Below are 16,728 nucleotides of genomic sequence, written 5' to 3'. Positions count from 1 at the left end.
GGGCCACATGAATGTTAGTAAAATCCTTGGAGAGCTGCAACATTACATAACGCCAGAACTGGAAATGCAAAGAGCTCCATGTAAAACTTTAACTGAAAATGATGGAAATAAACTGCTAGAGTGGCAATTCTGAAAATATTTGCAACATAAAGTATTTAAAATCCCCAAAACTCTGGTTAATGATGTTTTACTTATATACTTTCCATGGCCTCAAGGGACATACAAAATTCAATGCTGGGCTGCAGGTTGCCCACCCCTGATATAAATCAATCCTCCCTGGACATCATGAAAGGTTTTATTCAATTTTAGGGATGCATCAGCATCTATTGGCACCCACACGGTGCGAGGGGTCCTTAAGTATAATGAGTTTGGAGAGCTCAAATCATTCTCCAGTAAGCTGGAGTCTCTACACTGGGAAACATACTGCAGGGGTGTAACCACAGGTGGGCCCACTCACTTTTGACTTAGGCCTACATAGCAGCGGGGCACCATTGATGTAGCTAGCAGAGATTCTCCAGGCCCTGCCATCTGAAGACATTTGCAGCCCGCCATAACCCCACCAGGATTCTGTGATAGTCAGTGGCAGAGCTCTGAACTAACACTGGCACCTCGCACATGCTCTGTTCATGTGTGTGAACAGATCATGTGCAGGTGCCGGAGTTGGCGGTTGGAAACACTGCAACTGACTGCTATGGTTTTCTGACAGGGGTTATAGGGGGCTGCGGATGTCTCCAGCTGGCAAGGCTTGAGGATCATTGCCAGCTAAGGTATTTAATTATTAAGCTGAGCGGGGGTGTGGGTGGGAGCGGATCAGGTGAGTGAAGGGGAAGGGGAGAGGAAATGCGCCATGCCCATCCATTCTACCCAATGGCCAACCCAATAATGGCCTTCTGGTTATGCCACTGCTGCACTGAGACACAGTTATAACCAGAGACTCCTGGCCTGGGGATGGGGAGCCAGCACGAGGAGAGGTACGGTTTCTATCATGCACATGCAGGCACACCCAAACTTGTGAAGAGAGCACGGGGCCTCATCCTTCAGAAAAACAAACAATATTAAGTATGTGTGGGGACATCATTAAACAAGGAAGCAACAGGAATTGGAAGGTAGGTGAAGGAGAAGCCTGGACGATGCATGCACGGGACAGGTGTACCTCCTCTTACAATGTACAACATAGCAGCAAAAATAGCCTTTCCAAACAAATCACCCTCCCCCTCACCTCTAACCTATTGGGAGTATACCCATGAAGGACCGACATATTAAAAAAGGCCTTCACTAGGTGCTCAAAAGATTGTTAATGCCCTCCCTCTTCCCAGGCACAGTATGAGAAAGGATACTAAATGTCCTCCATCAGGAGGAAGGGATGTTTAACTTCAGGCATAAGTGATCATGGGAAAATAAGGGTAGGGGCAAGAAACTAGATTACTACCACTACTAATCAATTCTATAGCGCTACTAGATATATGGAGTGCTGTACACATAATATGCAGGTACATTCTCTGTCCCTAGAGCAGGGGTTCTTGGCCCAGTCCTTGGGACACACCTAGCCAGTCAGGTGTTTTTTTCAGGATATCCACAATGAATATGCCTGAGATAGAGCTGCATACAGTGTGTTTGCAAATCTATCTCACGACTGGATGGGTGTGTCCTGAGGACTGGATTGAGAGCTACTGCCCTAGAGGGCTCACAATCTAAGTTTTTGTACCTGAGGCAATGGAGGGTTGGGTGGCTTGCCCAGGGTCACAGGGAGCTGCAGTGGGAACTGAATCCAGAATGCTAAGAGCAAGGCCTGCTGCACTAACCAATATGCTACTTCTCCACCTCCAACCCTTAAAATACTAAGATAGCTTTCTTTAGTTACATTTTCCAAAGGTTTTCCTCTCCTTTCCTACTACTCAGGCATATAAGGAGAAGTTTTAAGGGGAGGGGGAATTGGGGTAATTTCCAAGCAAGCAGCCTCTGCAGTGCAGGAGGGCCCAGCGAAGGAGAGAGTCAGTCTGAATCTTCTGAGGTGGATTCCCCTGCTCTGGGAGTCCTTTCTGATGTTTTGTTTGAAAGCCCTTAATTTGAATTTCTGTCACTCATCATGGTTTGTGGTTCTTTTGACTACCTGGGCCCCTGATTAATCCTGGCCTGCCATGTGTCCCCTGTGTTAATTGAAAGCAGGAGGAGGTGGTTAAGGCATGAGTCAGTACACAATCCATACAATACCTGTGTGGAATCCTTAGATTCCAACTTCTCCCCATTGCCCTCCGCGTCAGGAGCGGTGGCGGCGTTACCCTGTACTGTAGCATTACAGGTCAGAAGACTGGGCAGGACTTGTGGGCTTGTTGGTTTGACTTCCTCACTCTTCGAGAACTGAGATGATCTTTCTCTGGTTGCCAGGGATGGAGAGGTCAGGGACATGCTGTGATCAGACGCAAAGGGTGTAGCACTTGCAGCAGTTGGGGACAGGTGGATTGTTTCAGGAGAAGCAGGCAATGGCTCCGACATGACAGAAAAAGAGGGGGCCTTGATTTTCTGGTTTGCCTCTTGAGCAGCCACTTTGATTCTCTGAGTGGCTGTTGTGTCCTTTGCTAGCAGTGCCTCCGATGTGTGTATAGGTGGTATAAGAGCATATTCTTTGGGTGATGCTCTTATCTCCTCTCCTATAACTTTTTCTAATGTGGGAGAGATCTCTGAAGATGATGGCATTTCTGCCTTTACAAACTGATGAGCAGCTTCAGAAATCTTTCCAGGAACCTTCACTGAATCTCTCATCCTACCATTTTCTTTCCAACCTAAACTGGAAGTTACTACTGTAGACAATGCAACATCCAAAGATACAGAGCCCTTCTCAAGCATCCTGGCAGCCACTTCACCTGATGATCTTGTCTCCTCCTCTTCAACCCCTCTCTCCCCTCCTCTCCCCTCATCCACACTCTCAAAGGTGGCTGGCACCCCTACAGAAGAGGCCATTAACCCAGAACCTGTTGCATTAGGTATCCCAGCATTCTCTAAAGCTGAAACTCCCCCCCTTTTCTCCTCTACCCTCTTGCCCTGCTTTCAGTATAGGAAGTACCTCTGTAGAATGCATCATATCTTCTAACCCAGACTCCTTTGCAGCAGGTATCCAAGCCTCCTTTAGAGTTAAAGCACCTTTCTCCTTTCCTCTATCCTTCTGACCTGTCCCCAGTATAGGAAGTACCTCTGTAGAATTTACCATATCCACTAACCCAGAATCTTTTGCAACAGGTATCCCAGTATGTTCTAGATTTAAATCACCTTCCTTCTCTCTTCTACCCTTCTGCCCTGTCTCCAGTACAGGAAGTACCTCTATAGAATATACCGTATTGATTAAGCCAGAATACTTTGCATCAGGTATCCCAGCATTGTCTAGAGTTAAAGTACCTTCCTCCTGTCCTCTATCCTTCTGCCCTGTCTCCAGTACAGGAAGTACCTCTGTAGAATGTACCGTATTGACTAAGCCAGAATACTTTGCATCAGGTATCCCAGCATTGTCTAGAGTTAAAGTACCTTCCTCCTCTCCTCTATCCTTCTGCCCTGTCTCCCATACAGGAAGTACCTCTGTAGAATGTACTGTATTGACTAAGCCAGAATACTTTGCATCAGGTATCCCAGCATTGTCTAGAGTTAAAGTACCTTCCTCCTCTCCTCTATCCTTCTGCCCTGTCTCCCGTACAGGAAGTACCTCTGTAGAATGTACCATAATGACTATGCCAGAATTCTTTGCAGCAGGTATCCCAGCATCCTCTAGAGTGGAAGCACCTTCTTCCGCTTCTCTAGCCCTGTGCACCTGAAAAGGAGGCACTGTGGTGCCTAGCCTTCCTGCTGAGATTTCCTCATGGTCTGTCAGATTTGGAGGCCATGTAGCATCTACTCTACTTTCTTCTTCCTCCACAATGAAAAGTGCAGAAGACAACATTTCCATATCTATGTCATATCCATCTGTAGAGTCTACCTCAGAATCCTCTTGGGTTGGTCCTGCTGTCTCCTCATCAAGACCCTGTTTGTTCTCCAAAAAAAGGGCAGTCTTTCTAGGAGATGGGGTTGCCACTATAGTGTCAGTAGGGGTCAGCACAGCATATTCATGTGTCCCTGTTTCCCCTCCTCTTACTTTCTCTTTACTGTCTAAGGCAGAAGGTGCCCCCGAACATGGCATGATTTCCACTAACCCAACTTGCACTACAGTAGGCAATCCAAAATCCTCTGGACTAGCTGACCCTACCTCCTCTCCTCTGCCTTTCTCCTTACTCTCTAAGGAAGAGTGCATCTCTACAGCAGTAAACCCTTCCAATGGCCCAACAGTCCTTATGTCAAGTAATCCAGCATCCTTTGGAGCAGTTGGATCTGTCTTGTCTCCTCCATCTTTCTCCTTACTCTCTAACAAAGAGCATTTCTCTGCAGCAGAAGACCTTTCCAATGGCTCAACAGTTTTTACGTCATGTAATCCAGCATTCTTTGGAGCAGTTTGCCCTGCCTTCTCTCCTCCACCTTTCTCCTTATTCTGTAATGAAGAGGGTATCTCTACAGTAGAAGACCCTTCCAGTAAACCAACATTCTTTCCACTGAGAACCCCACCATCCTTTGAAGCTGTTGGCCCTATTTTCTTCTTTTTGTCTTTTTCCTCTCTTTCTGATAAAGACCCTATCTCTAAAGCAGACAACCCTTCCACTAACTTGGCAGTCTCTCCACAAAATATCCCTAAGTCCTTTGGACTATTCTTAATTTCTCTTTTCCTTTGTCTCGATCCTCACTCTCAAGCATGGCTGGGGTTTCTGCTGAAAGTGCATCATGCATGCCCATGTCCATTTGAAAGACTTGTGCACGCATCCCAACATCATCTTCACCTGCCTGAGTCTTCTCCATCCTACTTTTTGGTTTACGTTTTTTCACAGGCGGTACCTCTACAGGTGAAAGGGCCTCCACTATTGCATTTGTTTGTGTTGTGTCCACAGGAGGTATGCCAGCATCCTCTCTAGTTGTGGATTTATTCTTTTCTTCTTTCAGCTGACTGATGCTGAGTGGCTTTTTGAGCCTGGGGGCAGGCTGTGGATTGTCCTCTCTGGGCTGCCACACTGCATCGGACCTGAATGCAAGAGAAAGAGTAGAGGTATCAGCCAATTACATCATGATAAGGCAGTAAAAAGTATTAAAGCTAATAGCTGCTATTTGAAAGGGTTTCTACAGCCATGGGATAGATGAAAGAGGACCAGTGACATTGCTAATCTATCTAGATCCCTGAGTTGGACTAGCTATTAACTTAGGCTGTGACCTGGGACCCTAGAGGTCTTCAATGTCTCTGTTTAACTTTGCAGAGCATAACACCTGGATCTGTGAATCTCCTTTCATTCTTGGTTCTGCTGACCCTTATTGATTCCCTTGACCCTTATAGATTTCTTTGTCCCTTCTTGATTCTCTTGACTAACAATTCCTATGTCTCTCTTCTGGTGACCCTCAGTAATTCCCTCATCCCTTCTGGATTTTGTTGACCCTTAGTAATTCTCTCATTCCTTCTGAATTCTGTTGACCTGATTCCCGTGTCCCTTCTTGGTTCTGTTGACCCTCAGTGATTCTCACATTCTTTCTGGATTCTGTTGAACACTAAGAACTCCCGGTCCCTCCTGGATTCTGTTCACCCTCAACAATTCCTTCATCCCTTCTGGATTCTATTGAGTCCAAGGTACTCCCTTATTCAATCTGGATTCTGTTGGGTCTCAGTAATTACCTTGTTTCACTCTCTTCAGGATTCTTTTAAGCCTAAAGTTGCTCTCTGGTCTACTCAGGATTCTTTTGACCCCCATGAACTTCCTTCATCCCTTTTTTGGCCCTGTTTACTCCTCAAGAATTTCCTCATTCCTTCTGGATTCTGTTGACCCTAAGTGATTCCCTTTTATCTTCTGAATTCTATCGACCCTCAGTGATCCCCTAATCCTTTCTGGATTCTGTTGGGCCTCAGTAGTTCCCTTGTCTCACTCCCTTCAGGATTCTGTTAAGTTCCAAGTTGCTCCCTGGTCCCTTTGGGATTTTCTTGATCCCCATGGACTCCCTCATTCCTTTCTTGGTCCTGTTGATTCCCCAGGGATTTCCTCATTCCTTCTGGATTCTGTAAACCCTTGGCAGTTCTCTCATCTTTTCTAGATTCTGTTGACCCTCAAGCCCTTATTCCTCTATAATTTATGGACCCCATTGTTCATACACAACACTCACACACATTTAAGTCAACCAAATGTTGGCATTGTTTGGTTTCTCCCTTTACTGAGGTTTTGTCAGGACTGATCACTTCACTCACCTCCCCTCTGCTTCCGTCCCCACTGCAGGTTGCTGCTCTGTCGGCTTCCGCTGCTCTGCTGCTCGCCTGCCATCTTGCCACTTGTTGCCTGGCTCCTCTGATTTGGATGTGATCACAGAGCTGTCTGCTGCTCCAGTGAAGTGTCCCACCTTCTTCTTAGGCACTTGAGGCTGCATCACTGTCTCCCTCATTAGCATCCTGGATTCTTCAGCTGTTGCTGTGCTTCGGGAGATGCCATGAGTCAGCTCTTTATGCTCAACGCTTGCAACTATGGGCAAACTTACTTTGGTTTTCAAGAGGGCCTCATCTGGATGTTTGGGGTCCAACAGCTGCCTGCAGAAATCCTTTTCATCTTTTTGAGGCTCCACAGTGTGAGGCCCAGGTAGTGATGGTTGAGCCTGCACACCATGACTTGTGTCCTTCCCTCCAGGATCCACCTCTCCTGACTTCCTAACATCCTTTCTGGCTCCGGCTGTAGGGAATACAAACTCCAGTTCAGTCATTCAGGACTGGTAAAGAAGGCAAGCCTGAGCCAACCATCTCAAGTTAAAGAAACATAGAACATAATGGTAGATAAAGACCGTATGGCTTTGGGGGGGGGGGAAGTGTGGGCATGGGGCTAATGGGCTTTGCTTGTGAAGAAAGGAGTCTTTGCCTGAGGCCTGGTTTCTTTGGAATTTGAAGATTTGGGGTTCGGAGGGGGGGTTTGGGGTCATTAGTTTGTCATCTGAGACCTATATTATGTTTATCTTTGGTCTAAGGTTGTATACTATTTGGCGTGTATTGTTTGTTGCCTTTTTCAAATTTCCAATAAAAATCTAATGTTAAAAAAAAGACCACATGGCTTAGTCAGTCTGCCCATCCATACTAATCATTAAGCTCTACTATCCTTTCCCCTCCTTTAGAGATTCTCTGTGTTTGTCTCATGCTTTCTTGAATTCAGACACAGTCCTTATCTCTACTATCTCCACTGGGAGGCTGTTCCACACATCTACACCTTTTCCATAAAGGAATATTTCCTTAAATTACTCATGAGACTATCCCTTTCACCTTCATCCTATGCTCTCTGGTTCCAGAGTTTCCTTTCAATTGAAAGAGGCCCACTTCCTGTGCATTTATACCATGGATGTGTTTAAATGCCTCTATCATATCTCCGCTTTCCAGCTTTTCCTTGAAAGTATATATATTTAGATCTTTAAGTCTGTGTTCATATGCTTTAGACTGAAGATCATTGGTCATTCCGATAGCTGCCCTGTGGACTGTGTCCATCTGGTTTATATCTTTTGAAGGAGTGGTCTCCAGTAGAGCACAGAGTTCTGTAATGCCCCATCTGACTCTCCTCCACACCTTTACTCAAGTTATTTCCAATCATCCAAAAGCATCCTGAGGCCTACAGTCCTGCTTTCAATACAGAACGTGAAGAAACTACAAACTACAGAAGAACGCACTTGTTCTGGGTTCAAAGCCTGCTTGGTTCATCAGCACCTGCTGTACACAATGGTCAGAAATTCCTTAGCTCTGAACAAAGACTCTTCCAGGACCTCCCTTCTGAATGGAGTCCAGAAGCTGTGCATTCAGTGTGGCTTAGATACTATATGATCTGGCCCTCATAGCGAGGGGAATGACAGAGGAGCAGGTTAGATATCAGTGGAGGGCAGGAAAGCTTCTTTCTCCTCTTTTGTCATGTCTCCTCATGTCTGCTCCCCCCCATTTATCCTGCCCCTCTCTCTTTCTCCCTAAAACTCTCCCTTCCATTCCAGTATTACTGTATCCCTTCATGTCTTTCCCTGTGCCTCAGGAGTCTTGTTAGGGTCACCGAGTGACTCAGTTTCACCAAGGATGAGCCTAGCCAGCCCTAGTGTTGCATCTGCTTCAACTAGGAGCATCAACACTAAATTCTTAAGCAGTAGCAGAAAACCTTGAGACTGAATCAGTCTGTCCCAATGACAACTCACCTGTGACTGGGATAGTTCCTTCAGCTGCAGTCCTGGCCACTGCTTTGCTTGTGCCCGAGGCCACTAGATTCTCATCCTCCTCCTCCACCAGTGTGTTCAGCTCCCTTCCCGCATCTACAGAGCACGGGAAACATTATCACCATGGGTCACAATACAAGATCAGTATCATCAAACAAGGAAAATGGAGTGGACAGAAAGAGGAGATGGAGGGCCAAGGGAAGAGAAAGAAAAAGGGGAACAGGAGAGAGAGAGTAAAGGAAGAGGGGTCAGAGGAGAAAGGGCAGGACCTACCAATCTTACACAGATTTGGGAACTAAATAAGAAATTAGCACATCTTTGCAAAATAATAAACTCATTCTCAATCTGAGCAAATCAAAGACTATTCTCTTTACATAAAATCAGGATCAATCACTTGCCACCCCTGTCCCCCTGGTGTCTACTACTCGTGTCCTAGAGGTATCCTAGATACCGCACTTACTTTCACTCCTCAGATTTCTTCAGTTATTAAACAATCTTAGCTCTGTATGATTCGCTTTATCTGTTCACTACTACATCCTCCAGCTCTAAACATTCTTATTCATTCTCTTATTATCAGTCAACTAGACTATTGCAATGCACTATATAAAGGAATCAAGGCTAAGGACTGTAAATGGTTACAAGTCATTCAGAATGCTATCAAACTAATCACAGGCCATCGCAGCTACGATCAGGTACTTCCACTCCTCAAATCAGCTCATTGGCTACCAATCTCACCATATTACAGATAAAATTCTGCTTCTAGTTTTCAAGGTTCATCATGTGGGAGAACCACCTTACCTCTCTAGGCTCCTGACCTACTGCCTCAGTCGAGCAGATCTTAAAACATCTATATTCTCAGATGCTTATACTTGACTATTTTTTTTAACAAATTGGATGTGAGACCTACTCACAATGCAACTCCCCATTGTACTTCCCCACTCCCACTGTCCTATCTGATATTGGTAGTTCCTCCCTCTTAACCACACTGATATTGTTGTCTATACCCTCCCCCCCACACACACACACCCCATGGTTAGAATATAAGCTGCTCAGACATACTATTGATGGGCGGGATAGAGAGTTCTTTAATAAACTTGGAAACTTGAAAATTAATAAGGATATAAAAATGATCCAAGAGCCTTATATACACTAAAGAAATCCCCAGCCAGTTTCAACCCCAGTAAATCTCATGAAAGACTCCAGAGGAAATTGGAGAGTCATGGGATAGGAGGTAGTGTCCTATAGAGGCATATTTTCAAAACACTTAGCCTTCCAAAGTTCCATAGAAACCTATGGAACTTTGGAAGGCTAAGTACTTTGAAAATATGCCTAATTGTGAATTAAAAATTGGTTAAAAGATAGCAAACAGAGAGTGGGGTTAAATAGTCAGTATTCTCAATGGAGAAAGGTTGATAGTGGGGTTCCCCGGGGATCTGTGCTGGGACCGCTGCTTTTTAACATATTTATAAATGACCTAGAGATGGGAGTAACTAGTGAGGTAATTAAATTTGCAGATGACACAATGTTATTCAAAGTTGTTAAATTGCAAGAGGATAGTGAAAAATTACAAGAGGACCTTATGAGACTGGGAGACTGGGCATCCAAATGGCAGATGATGTTTAATGTGAGCAAGTGCAAGTGATGCATGTGGGAAAGAGGAACCCAAATTATAGCTACTTAATGCAAGGTTCCACATTAGGAGTCACCGCCCAGGAAAGGGATCTAGGCGTCATCGTTGATACGTTGAAACCCTCTGCTCAATGTGCGGTGGTGGTTAAGAAAGCAAATAGAATCTTAGATATTATTAGGAAAGGAATATAAAGCAAAAATGAGGACATTATAATGCTTTTGTATTGCTCCATGGTGCAACTGCACCTTGAATATTGTGTGCAATTCTGGTCACCGCATCTCAAAAAAAGATATAGTAGAATTAGAAAGGGGACGAAAATGATAAAGGGGATGGGACGACTTCCCTATAAGAAAAGGCTAAAGCACCTAGGGTTCTTCAACTTGGAGAAAAGACAGCTGAGGGGAGATATGATAGAGGTCTATAAAACAATGAATGGAGTGAACTGGGTAGACGTGAATCACTTGATTACTCTTTCCAAAAATACTAGGACTAGGGGGCACGCAATGAAGCTACAAAGTAGTAAATTTAAAACGAATTGGAGAAAATATTTCTTCACTCAATGTGTAATTAAACTCTGGAATTCGTTGCCAGAGAACATAGTAAAACCAGTTAGTGGGGTTTTTAAAAGGTTTGGATGGCTTCCTAAAGGAAAAATAGACCATTATTAAAATGGACTTGGGGAAAATCCACTGCTTATTTCTAGTCAATCAGTCAGTCTCGTTAGAGATCGCTGTCTCACTGCTGTGTATAATTTTATGACTGACTGAGTTTTATTGTACTGCATCCTGATTTTACAGTTAAGATTTTTCAACTGACCAATAAGGCCCCCCCGAAGAAGGCTGGAGTGCCAAAATACGGCCCGTGTTGGGTTTGTCAACGCTTATTCTGTATTGATTGGACAATAAACTTTTTCTTGATCCATTGGAGATTGTGTTGGCATTGTCCACTCTTGTGCTACCTTTGTGCTTCTCTGTGGAAGATTTTTTTTTGTTGGTTTTATAGAATTAGGGGAACAGAGGGCAGAACAGGCATCTATTTTGAGGCACCAAAAAGGCACCCATCTGGAGCTATTGGTGAATATGGATACTTATAGCCCACATCTCTCCCTAAATTTAGGTTCAGATTGGATTAACAGCTATTCTATAAAGGAATGTGGTGTCTACCTTCCTCTATAGAACACCAGTGTAACAGGGTAAAAATGTGGGTATATTTTGGGCGTAGATCACTTGCACCAGCCATACAGCTGGTCTAAAGGTTTGCACCTAGGGCCATCTGTTTTTTGAAATATTATTTATTATTAATTACTTTTCTGCACATTTGTCTTCTCTTTTTTCATTTTGTTAAGTGACTTGGGGCAATTTCCATACAATCCACACTGGGACAACAGTCACAGCACGCTTCCTTTTCACTCAAAGTCTGAAAGCAAAAGTGCACATGTGCTTTCTCTATGAAACTCCCCAATGCCTCCAACACACCTGCTGGCTGACATTTGTGCCTGCTCTTTGCACAGAGAGACATTTCCATGGAAGCACTGGAGCACAAACATTGCCTAGTTGAAAATGCCACTGTGTTATTCCCTCCTCCATCTAAATACACTGCAGGGGACACCACCTCTCTCTCTGTCTGTCTCCCTCCCCAACGTCCAGCATCTTCCCTCCATCTGCATTCTGTCTCCCTAAGACCCTGTGTTATCTCCCCTCTATTCCCCCCCCATGTCCAGTATCTTCCATCCATCTCCCTATGTCTCCCTCCATAATGTCCAGTATCTCTCCTCTATCTCCCTAGACTTTCCCTCAAGTCTAACATCTCCCCTTCATCCTCCCTCCTCCATGTGCAGAATCTCCCATCTGTCTCCCTAATTTTCCCTATGACTGAAAGCTTGTACGCCACCGAGGGAGGGAAATTTTCAGGTGAATGATTATTTAATTTATTTATTTATTGGGATTTATTAACCACCTTTATGAAGAGATTTCCTCATGAAACCAACAAGCGCTTCTCCAACCATTGCAACCTCCTTCAAGCTGGTGAATTCAGAAAGAGATGCTGAAATCTGCCCGTCAGTGACCGCTCTCACTACAAACATTTCAACTAATAGTAACAAGGGAACACACTGCTTTAACTGTCTTTCAAAATGGGTGACACTTAGAAGGGCCATAGCACACTTCATCCATATCACATGCTCATTCCAGCAGAAGCCTGAAGGAGGAGCGAGCACGTGTCATCACTGGTACCTTTGCATCAAGCCCTTGGTAGGAGAAAACCTCTTCTAAGCAGAGAAAGCTATCTTGCACTGTGTGCAGCAAGAAACGTATGCCACAGCGCTCCAGTGCATTAACAAAGGGAAGCACAGGGGCGAGGGAGGAGTGGCCTAGTGGTTAGGGTGGTGGACTCTGGTCCTGGGGAACTGAGGAGCTGAGTTCAATTCCCACTTCAGGCACAGCTCCTTGTGACTGTGGGCAAGTCACTTAACCCCCCATTGCCCCAGGTACAAATAAGTACCTGTATATGTAAGCTGCATTGAGCCTACCATGAGTGGGAAAGCGTGGGGTACAAATGTAACTTAAAAAAAAAATTATACCACCTGAGGCAGGGATCTCAGGCAGCACTCTTCAGGAGCAGCATCTCCCCAGTCATGTTGCAAACCCGGCAGCACCAGCGATTCCCATACGCTGCCCTACACTGGCACCCACCTCTTCCTTTTACTGTGGCCGCCTCTCTGATGTAAGTTCCTGTTTCGTCAGAGGCTCAGGCAGCTGCAGTAAAGGGAAGAGGCGGGTGCCGGCAGCAGGGCTGCGTATGGGAATTGCTGCCGCTGCTGGGTTTGGAACGCGATGAGGTAAACGCTGTGAATGGGCTGGAGGTATGAAGGGGGCAGCATCTCGGCATAGGGTAGGGAGCATCTCAACCTTGGGGGGGGGGGGGGGTGGCATCCTAGCTCCGCCTCAGGCGGCATCTTGCCTTGGGCCAGCCCTGGGGTAGAACATTCCCAAAGAGAGCCCTCTCTGGAAGCTAGACCCCTTCAAGGATGAGTATGGATTGCTGAGGGTACGCAGCCTTCTCACCCATGCCAAACTAGACGCAAATGCCAGGGAAATCGCTTTGACAGTTCTCCTCCCACTATATTGCATTTTATAGTTATGTTTTTTAGTTATGTGTTTTTAAAAAATGTTACTAATTGAATTTATTTTAATAACTTTATTTTACACCCATAAATCATTTAGACAAACTTGCTGGTAGGTAGTCTATCAAAAAAAGGGGAATTGAACTTGGAGAGAGGGAGGGAGGAAAGAAAGAGAGAAATTTCCTACCTGTAAAGTACTCAGACAGGACACTTTGGACAAACCCTGGAGAGGAAAAGTATAAAAAAAAACAGCATAGAAAGTGGCAGAGCCTGGAGGGACATTGTGGTGAAAGAAAGGAAAGCATGACAGCTTTACAATCAAGTGAAGTATTGCAAGCCCACTTGGACAGAGAAACAACCCATGCAGTTTGAACCTAGTTCACGCTGAGGTCAGATTTGGAAAAGGGGCATAATAGATTAATTCCAGATACAAGAGGAGAAGCTGGAGCAGATACCAACCCTCACAATTCTGGAGAGAGATCAGGTAGGCTGTAGGTCTGTGAGTTCCAGAGTAGCATGCCTCTCTGCAAGCTGGGTCCTTTCTCTTCTGGGGAGGAAGTACAGCTGCCACAGCACTATGTCATGGGCACAATGAGGTGAAGGAGAAAAGATGAGTAGCCCGATGACTGTAGCGGGCTGAGAACCAGGGAAGCCCAGTTCAAATCCCACTGAAGCTCTTTGGGATCTTGGGCAAAATACATGCAGAGGGAAAGACTAAGCATAGTGAGGTTCAATGACATTCAGAAGGTCAGGCAGAGAGGGACAGGGCCTGTTGGTATCACACACTGACAGCCCTGCTGCCTTCACCTCCCGGGAAAGGCTTTGTTGGAACTTGGACCATGTTCTGAACACACCTTTGGATGCTGAGACCACAGATGATTTGTCATCAGGTCGCACGCGTTTCTCCTCCTCCTCCTCATCACTGTCAGCAAAGTCCTCTAGGTTTCCAATGTCCGTTGGCTTCACACTCATCAGGCTGGCCAAGCTTTGCATATCCTCATCTCTGCAAAGACAAACAATGAGGGAGAGAGAGACTGGCACCAAAGGCAGACAAACTGGGGGCTAGAGAGAGACAGATATTGTCATCAAGGAGAGAAAGACTTAGGGCTAAAAGAAATGAGGGAAGAGAGAGACTGAGTGCCAAGGGTGGGAGGGGTGTCAGGGGAGATAAGTGAGACATATGAGAAAGACTGTCATTGAGGGAAGCATGATGGGTGAGATTATGATAGGGGGAGAGGGCTGAAAGTTTGGGTGGGAAGGGCAAAAGAGGCCAGTAAGGGGAGGGAAAAGGACTGAGTGGCAGAATGAGGGGAAGGACTTATTAAGGAAGGGAAGGGCAGGGGTGAGTCAGGTGAATAATGAAAAGGAAAAGAATGGGGGAAAGCACAGGGTAGAAAGGATGGAGGGGAAAGGAAGAAGGATGGGAGAAGAGGTGGAGTGATGAGTAGAGGATGTAAAGGTTGGAGGGGGAAGAGGTTTAGTGATAGGAGGAGAAGGCACAAAACATAGAAGGGGAAGGATGGGGAAGAGGTTTAGTGATAGGAGGAGAAGGCGTAAAAGATAGAGGGGGAAGGATGGGGAAACAGGTTTAGTGATAGGTGAGAAGGCATAAAAGGTAGAGGGGAAGGAGGAGGGATGAGGAAAGAGGTTTAGTGATAGGAGGAGAGGGTGCAAATGAGGAGAAAGTGGCACACACTGGAGGCAGAGTGGTTGGTAATGGCTAGTAAGAGGGTTCAGTGATAGGAGAGGGAATAAAGTGATGATGGAGGAAGAGGGAAGTATGAGAATAAGGGCAGGTGAGTGACAGGAGGAGAGTGTGAAAGGGAGCAGGAGAAACTGAGTGATGGAAGGAGAAGGTGTCATGGACGAACACAATGGGAGGAAAGAAAATATCAGCGGGCAAGGAGAAATGATGGGAGGACAGGAGAAGAGGTTGAGTGATGGAAGGAGAGAGAGTAAAGGACAAAAAGATAGTATAAGACAGGGGGAGGGAGCAGTAATGCTTGGGATGGGGTTGTGGACATACGTGGCTTTGCCCTCATGCAGGAAGACGCAGGACAGGGAGAGCTGCAATGTGGCTGCAACCACCTTCACCGATCGTGGCTTAAGCTTTAATTTCAGGTCTGTTTGCGTGGGTGTGGCACTGGCAAACTTCTTCAAGTTAATGTCTGCAGACGCCAGGACTTTACGCTGCCCCTTGGACTCCTGACCAAGGAAGAGAAGGGGACAAGTAAGAAACTGCAGGAGAGGAGGAACTTAATGTGCACCAATGAGGTGGAGCTTAATGTATATCTATGACAACTTCCGGTTTATTTAGCTTGGTGGTTCCTAACCCTATCCTGGAGGCACACTTAACCAATCTAGCTTTGAAGATATCCATAATAAATATGCATGAGATAGAGCTGCATACACTGGAGACTTGGAGCATGCACAGATATCTCAAGCACATTCACAGCATTACCTTGGAAACCAAACTAGTTAAGTATGTCTTCAGGACTTGGCTGAGAATCAATGATCTATGAAATCATCAAACAAGCTGTGAATGGAGATGGAGAATCTTAGTGTATGCCTGTGATATCATCAAATAGACAGCAGAGAAGAGGTGGGGCTTAGTGTACACCTGCGACATCATAATAAGCAGGAGGTAGAGCTTAACGTATACCAGTGACATCATCAAACAGATAGTAGAGAGGAGGTAGGACTTACCTGTGACATTGTGAGAATAGTCAGGAAAGACGAGGTAGAGCTTAAAGTATGCCAGTGACATCATAAAACAGACAGTACAGAGGAAGTGGGGCTTTGTCTGTCACAGTGTAGTCTATTCACTCTTTACCAGATAATAGGATTAGAGCACTTACATTTTCAATCAGGAAGGTCCACTCCTTATCTTCATACTCCTCCACGTGAGGATCCTGCAAGGCACAGAACAAAGGGGGCTGAGAAACCGGACATATTTTATTGTGGGATTGAGTGGGAGTGGCACTATCCTTCCTACTCCTCCTCCTTCTGTGTCCTGGCAAAAGGAGTATGGTGTGGTCTAGCAACAGGGAGAAACCAGGGCACCATACCAGGTTCTCTCACGTCTCCCGCTGATGAGAGACAGATGCAGCTGTGTGGCCGAAGGGAGAAGTGCGTTAGCACACTTCCAGCAGATTCTCCTCAGAACTCCCTTCATCATCACATATCTCTGCATGCCCAGATACCATCTAGTTTTCTCTTAAAAACCCACCAGAGCAGGGCATACTGAACCTTACTGGGCAACACATTCCTTAATCACACAACCCTTCTTTAAAATCTAATTAAACCTCCCTTTCAATACCTTTGAGGTAAGTTTTCCTGCCTTATTCTGTTAGAGAATAAGGGTAGCAAGATTCTTGGATGTACAGAGAGTAGCTAACATTCCCCTCGAAGAACCCTCACCACTGGGGTAAATGTTCCTAGCTGCCCCTTTCCCCAGCACCCGGGTCTTACCCGGTAGAGAGTCACCATGATGTCCACATTCTCAGGCACCATCCACACTACCATGCCACGATACGGGTTCTTAATGCCAGGTTGCCAGCTGTGCAGCTGCAGAGAAAAAGATAAAACACATCTGGATGAGCAGGCCATAGAAACAGAGAAAATGTAGGCAGATAAAGACCATATGGCCTTTCCAGTCTGCCCATTATGCCATCTACTCTACCTATCACTCCCTTGGAGATTCTATGTACTT

The 16,728-nt window shown here is 45.5% G+C and overlaps 1 protein-coding gene across 3 annotated transcripts in view; it reads right to left on the bottom strand.

Moving 5' to 3' along the window:
• The window catches only part of EHBP1L1 (EH domain binding protein 1 like 1), a 90,318-nt gene that overhangs the window by 35,812 nt on the left and 37,778 nt on the right, over positions 1–16,728 (bottom strand). For 2 of the 3 annotated variants that reach the window (XM_030218853.1, XM_030218852.1), the window contains exons 3-9: positions 16,488–16,583; positions 15,875–15,928; positions 15,043–15,221; positions 13,871–14,019; positions 8,248–8,361; positions 6,293–6,764; positions 4,906–5,089 (exon numbers count right to left, since the gene is read on the bottom strand). In XM_030218853.1, the coding sequence (XP_030074713.1) occupies positions 4,906–5,089; positions 6,293–6,764; positions 8,248–8,361; positions 13,871–14,019; positions 15,043–15,221; positions 15,875–15,928; positions 16,488–16,583 (1,248 nt within the window). The remainder of the gene's footprint in view (positions 1–4,905; positions 5,090–6,292; positions 6,765–8,247; positions 8,362–13,870; positions 14,020–15,042; positions 15,222–15,874; positions 15,929–16,487; positions 16,584–16,728) is intronic. The other variant, XM_030218854.1, reaches the window with a different exon arrangement.

Source organism: Microcaecilia unicolor, chromosome 11 (genome assembly GCF_901765095.1).
Source record: "Microcaecilia unicolor chromosome 11, aMicUni1.1, whole genome shotgun sequence".
Lineage (NCBI taxonomy): Eukaryota > Metazoa > Chordata > Amphibia > Gymnophiona > Siphonopidae > Microcaecilia > Microcaecilia unicolor.
The sequence above is the reverse complement of the archived record's forward strand: the minus strand, read 5'-3'. Positions and strand labels throughout refer to the sequence as shown.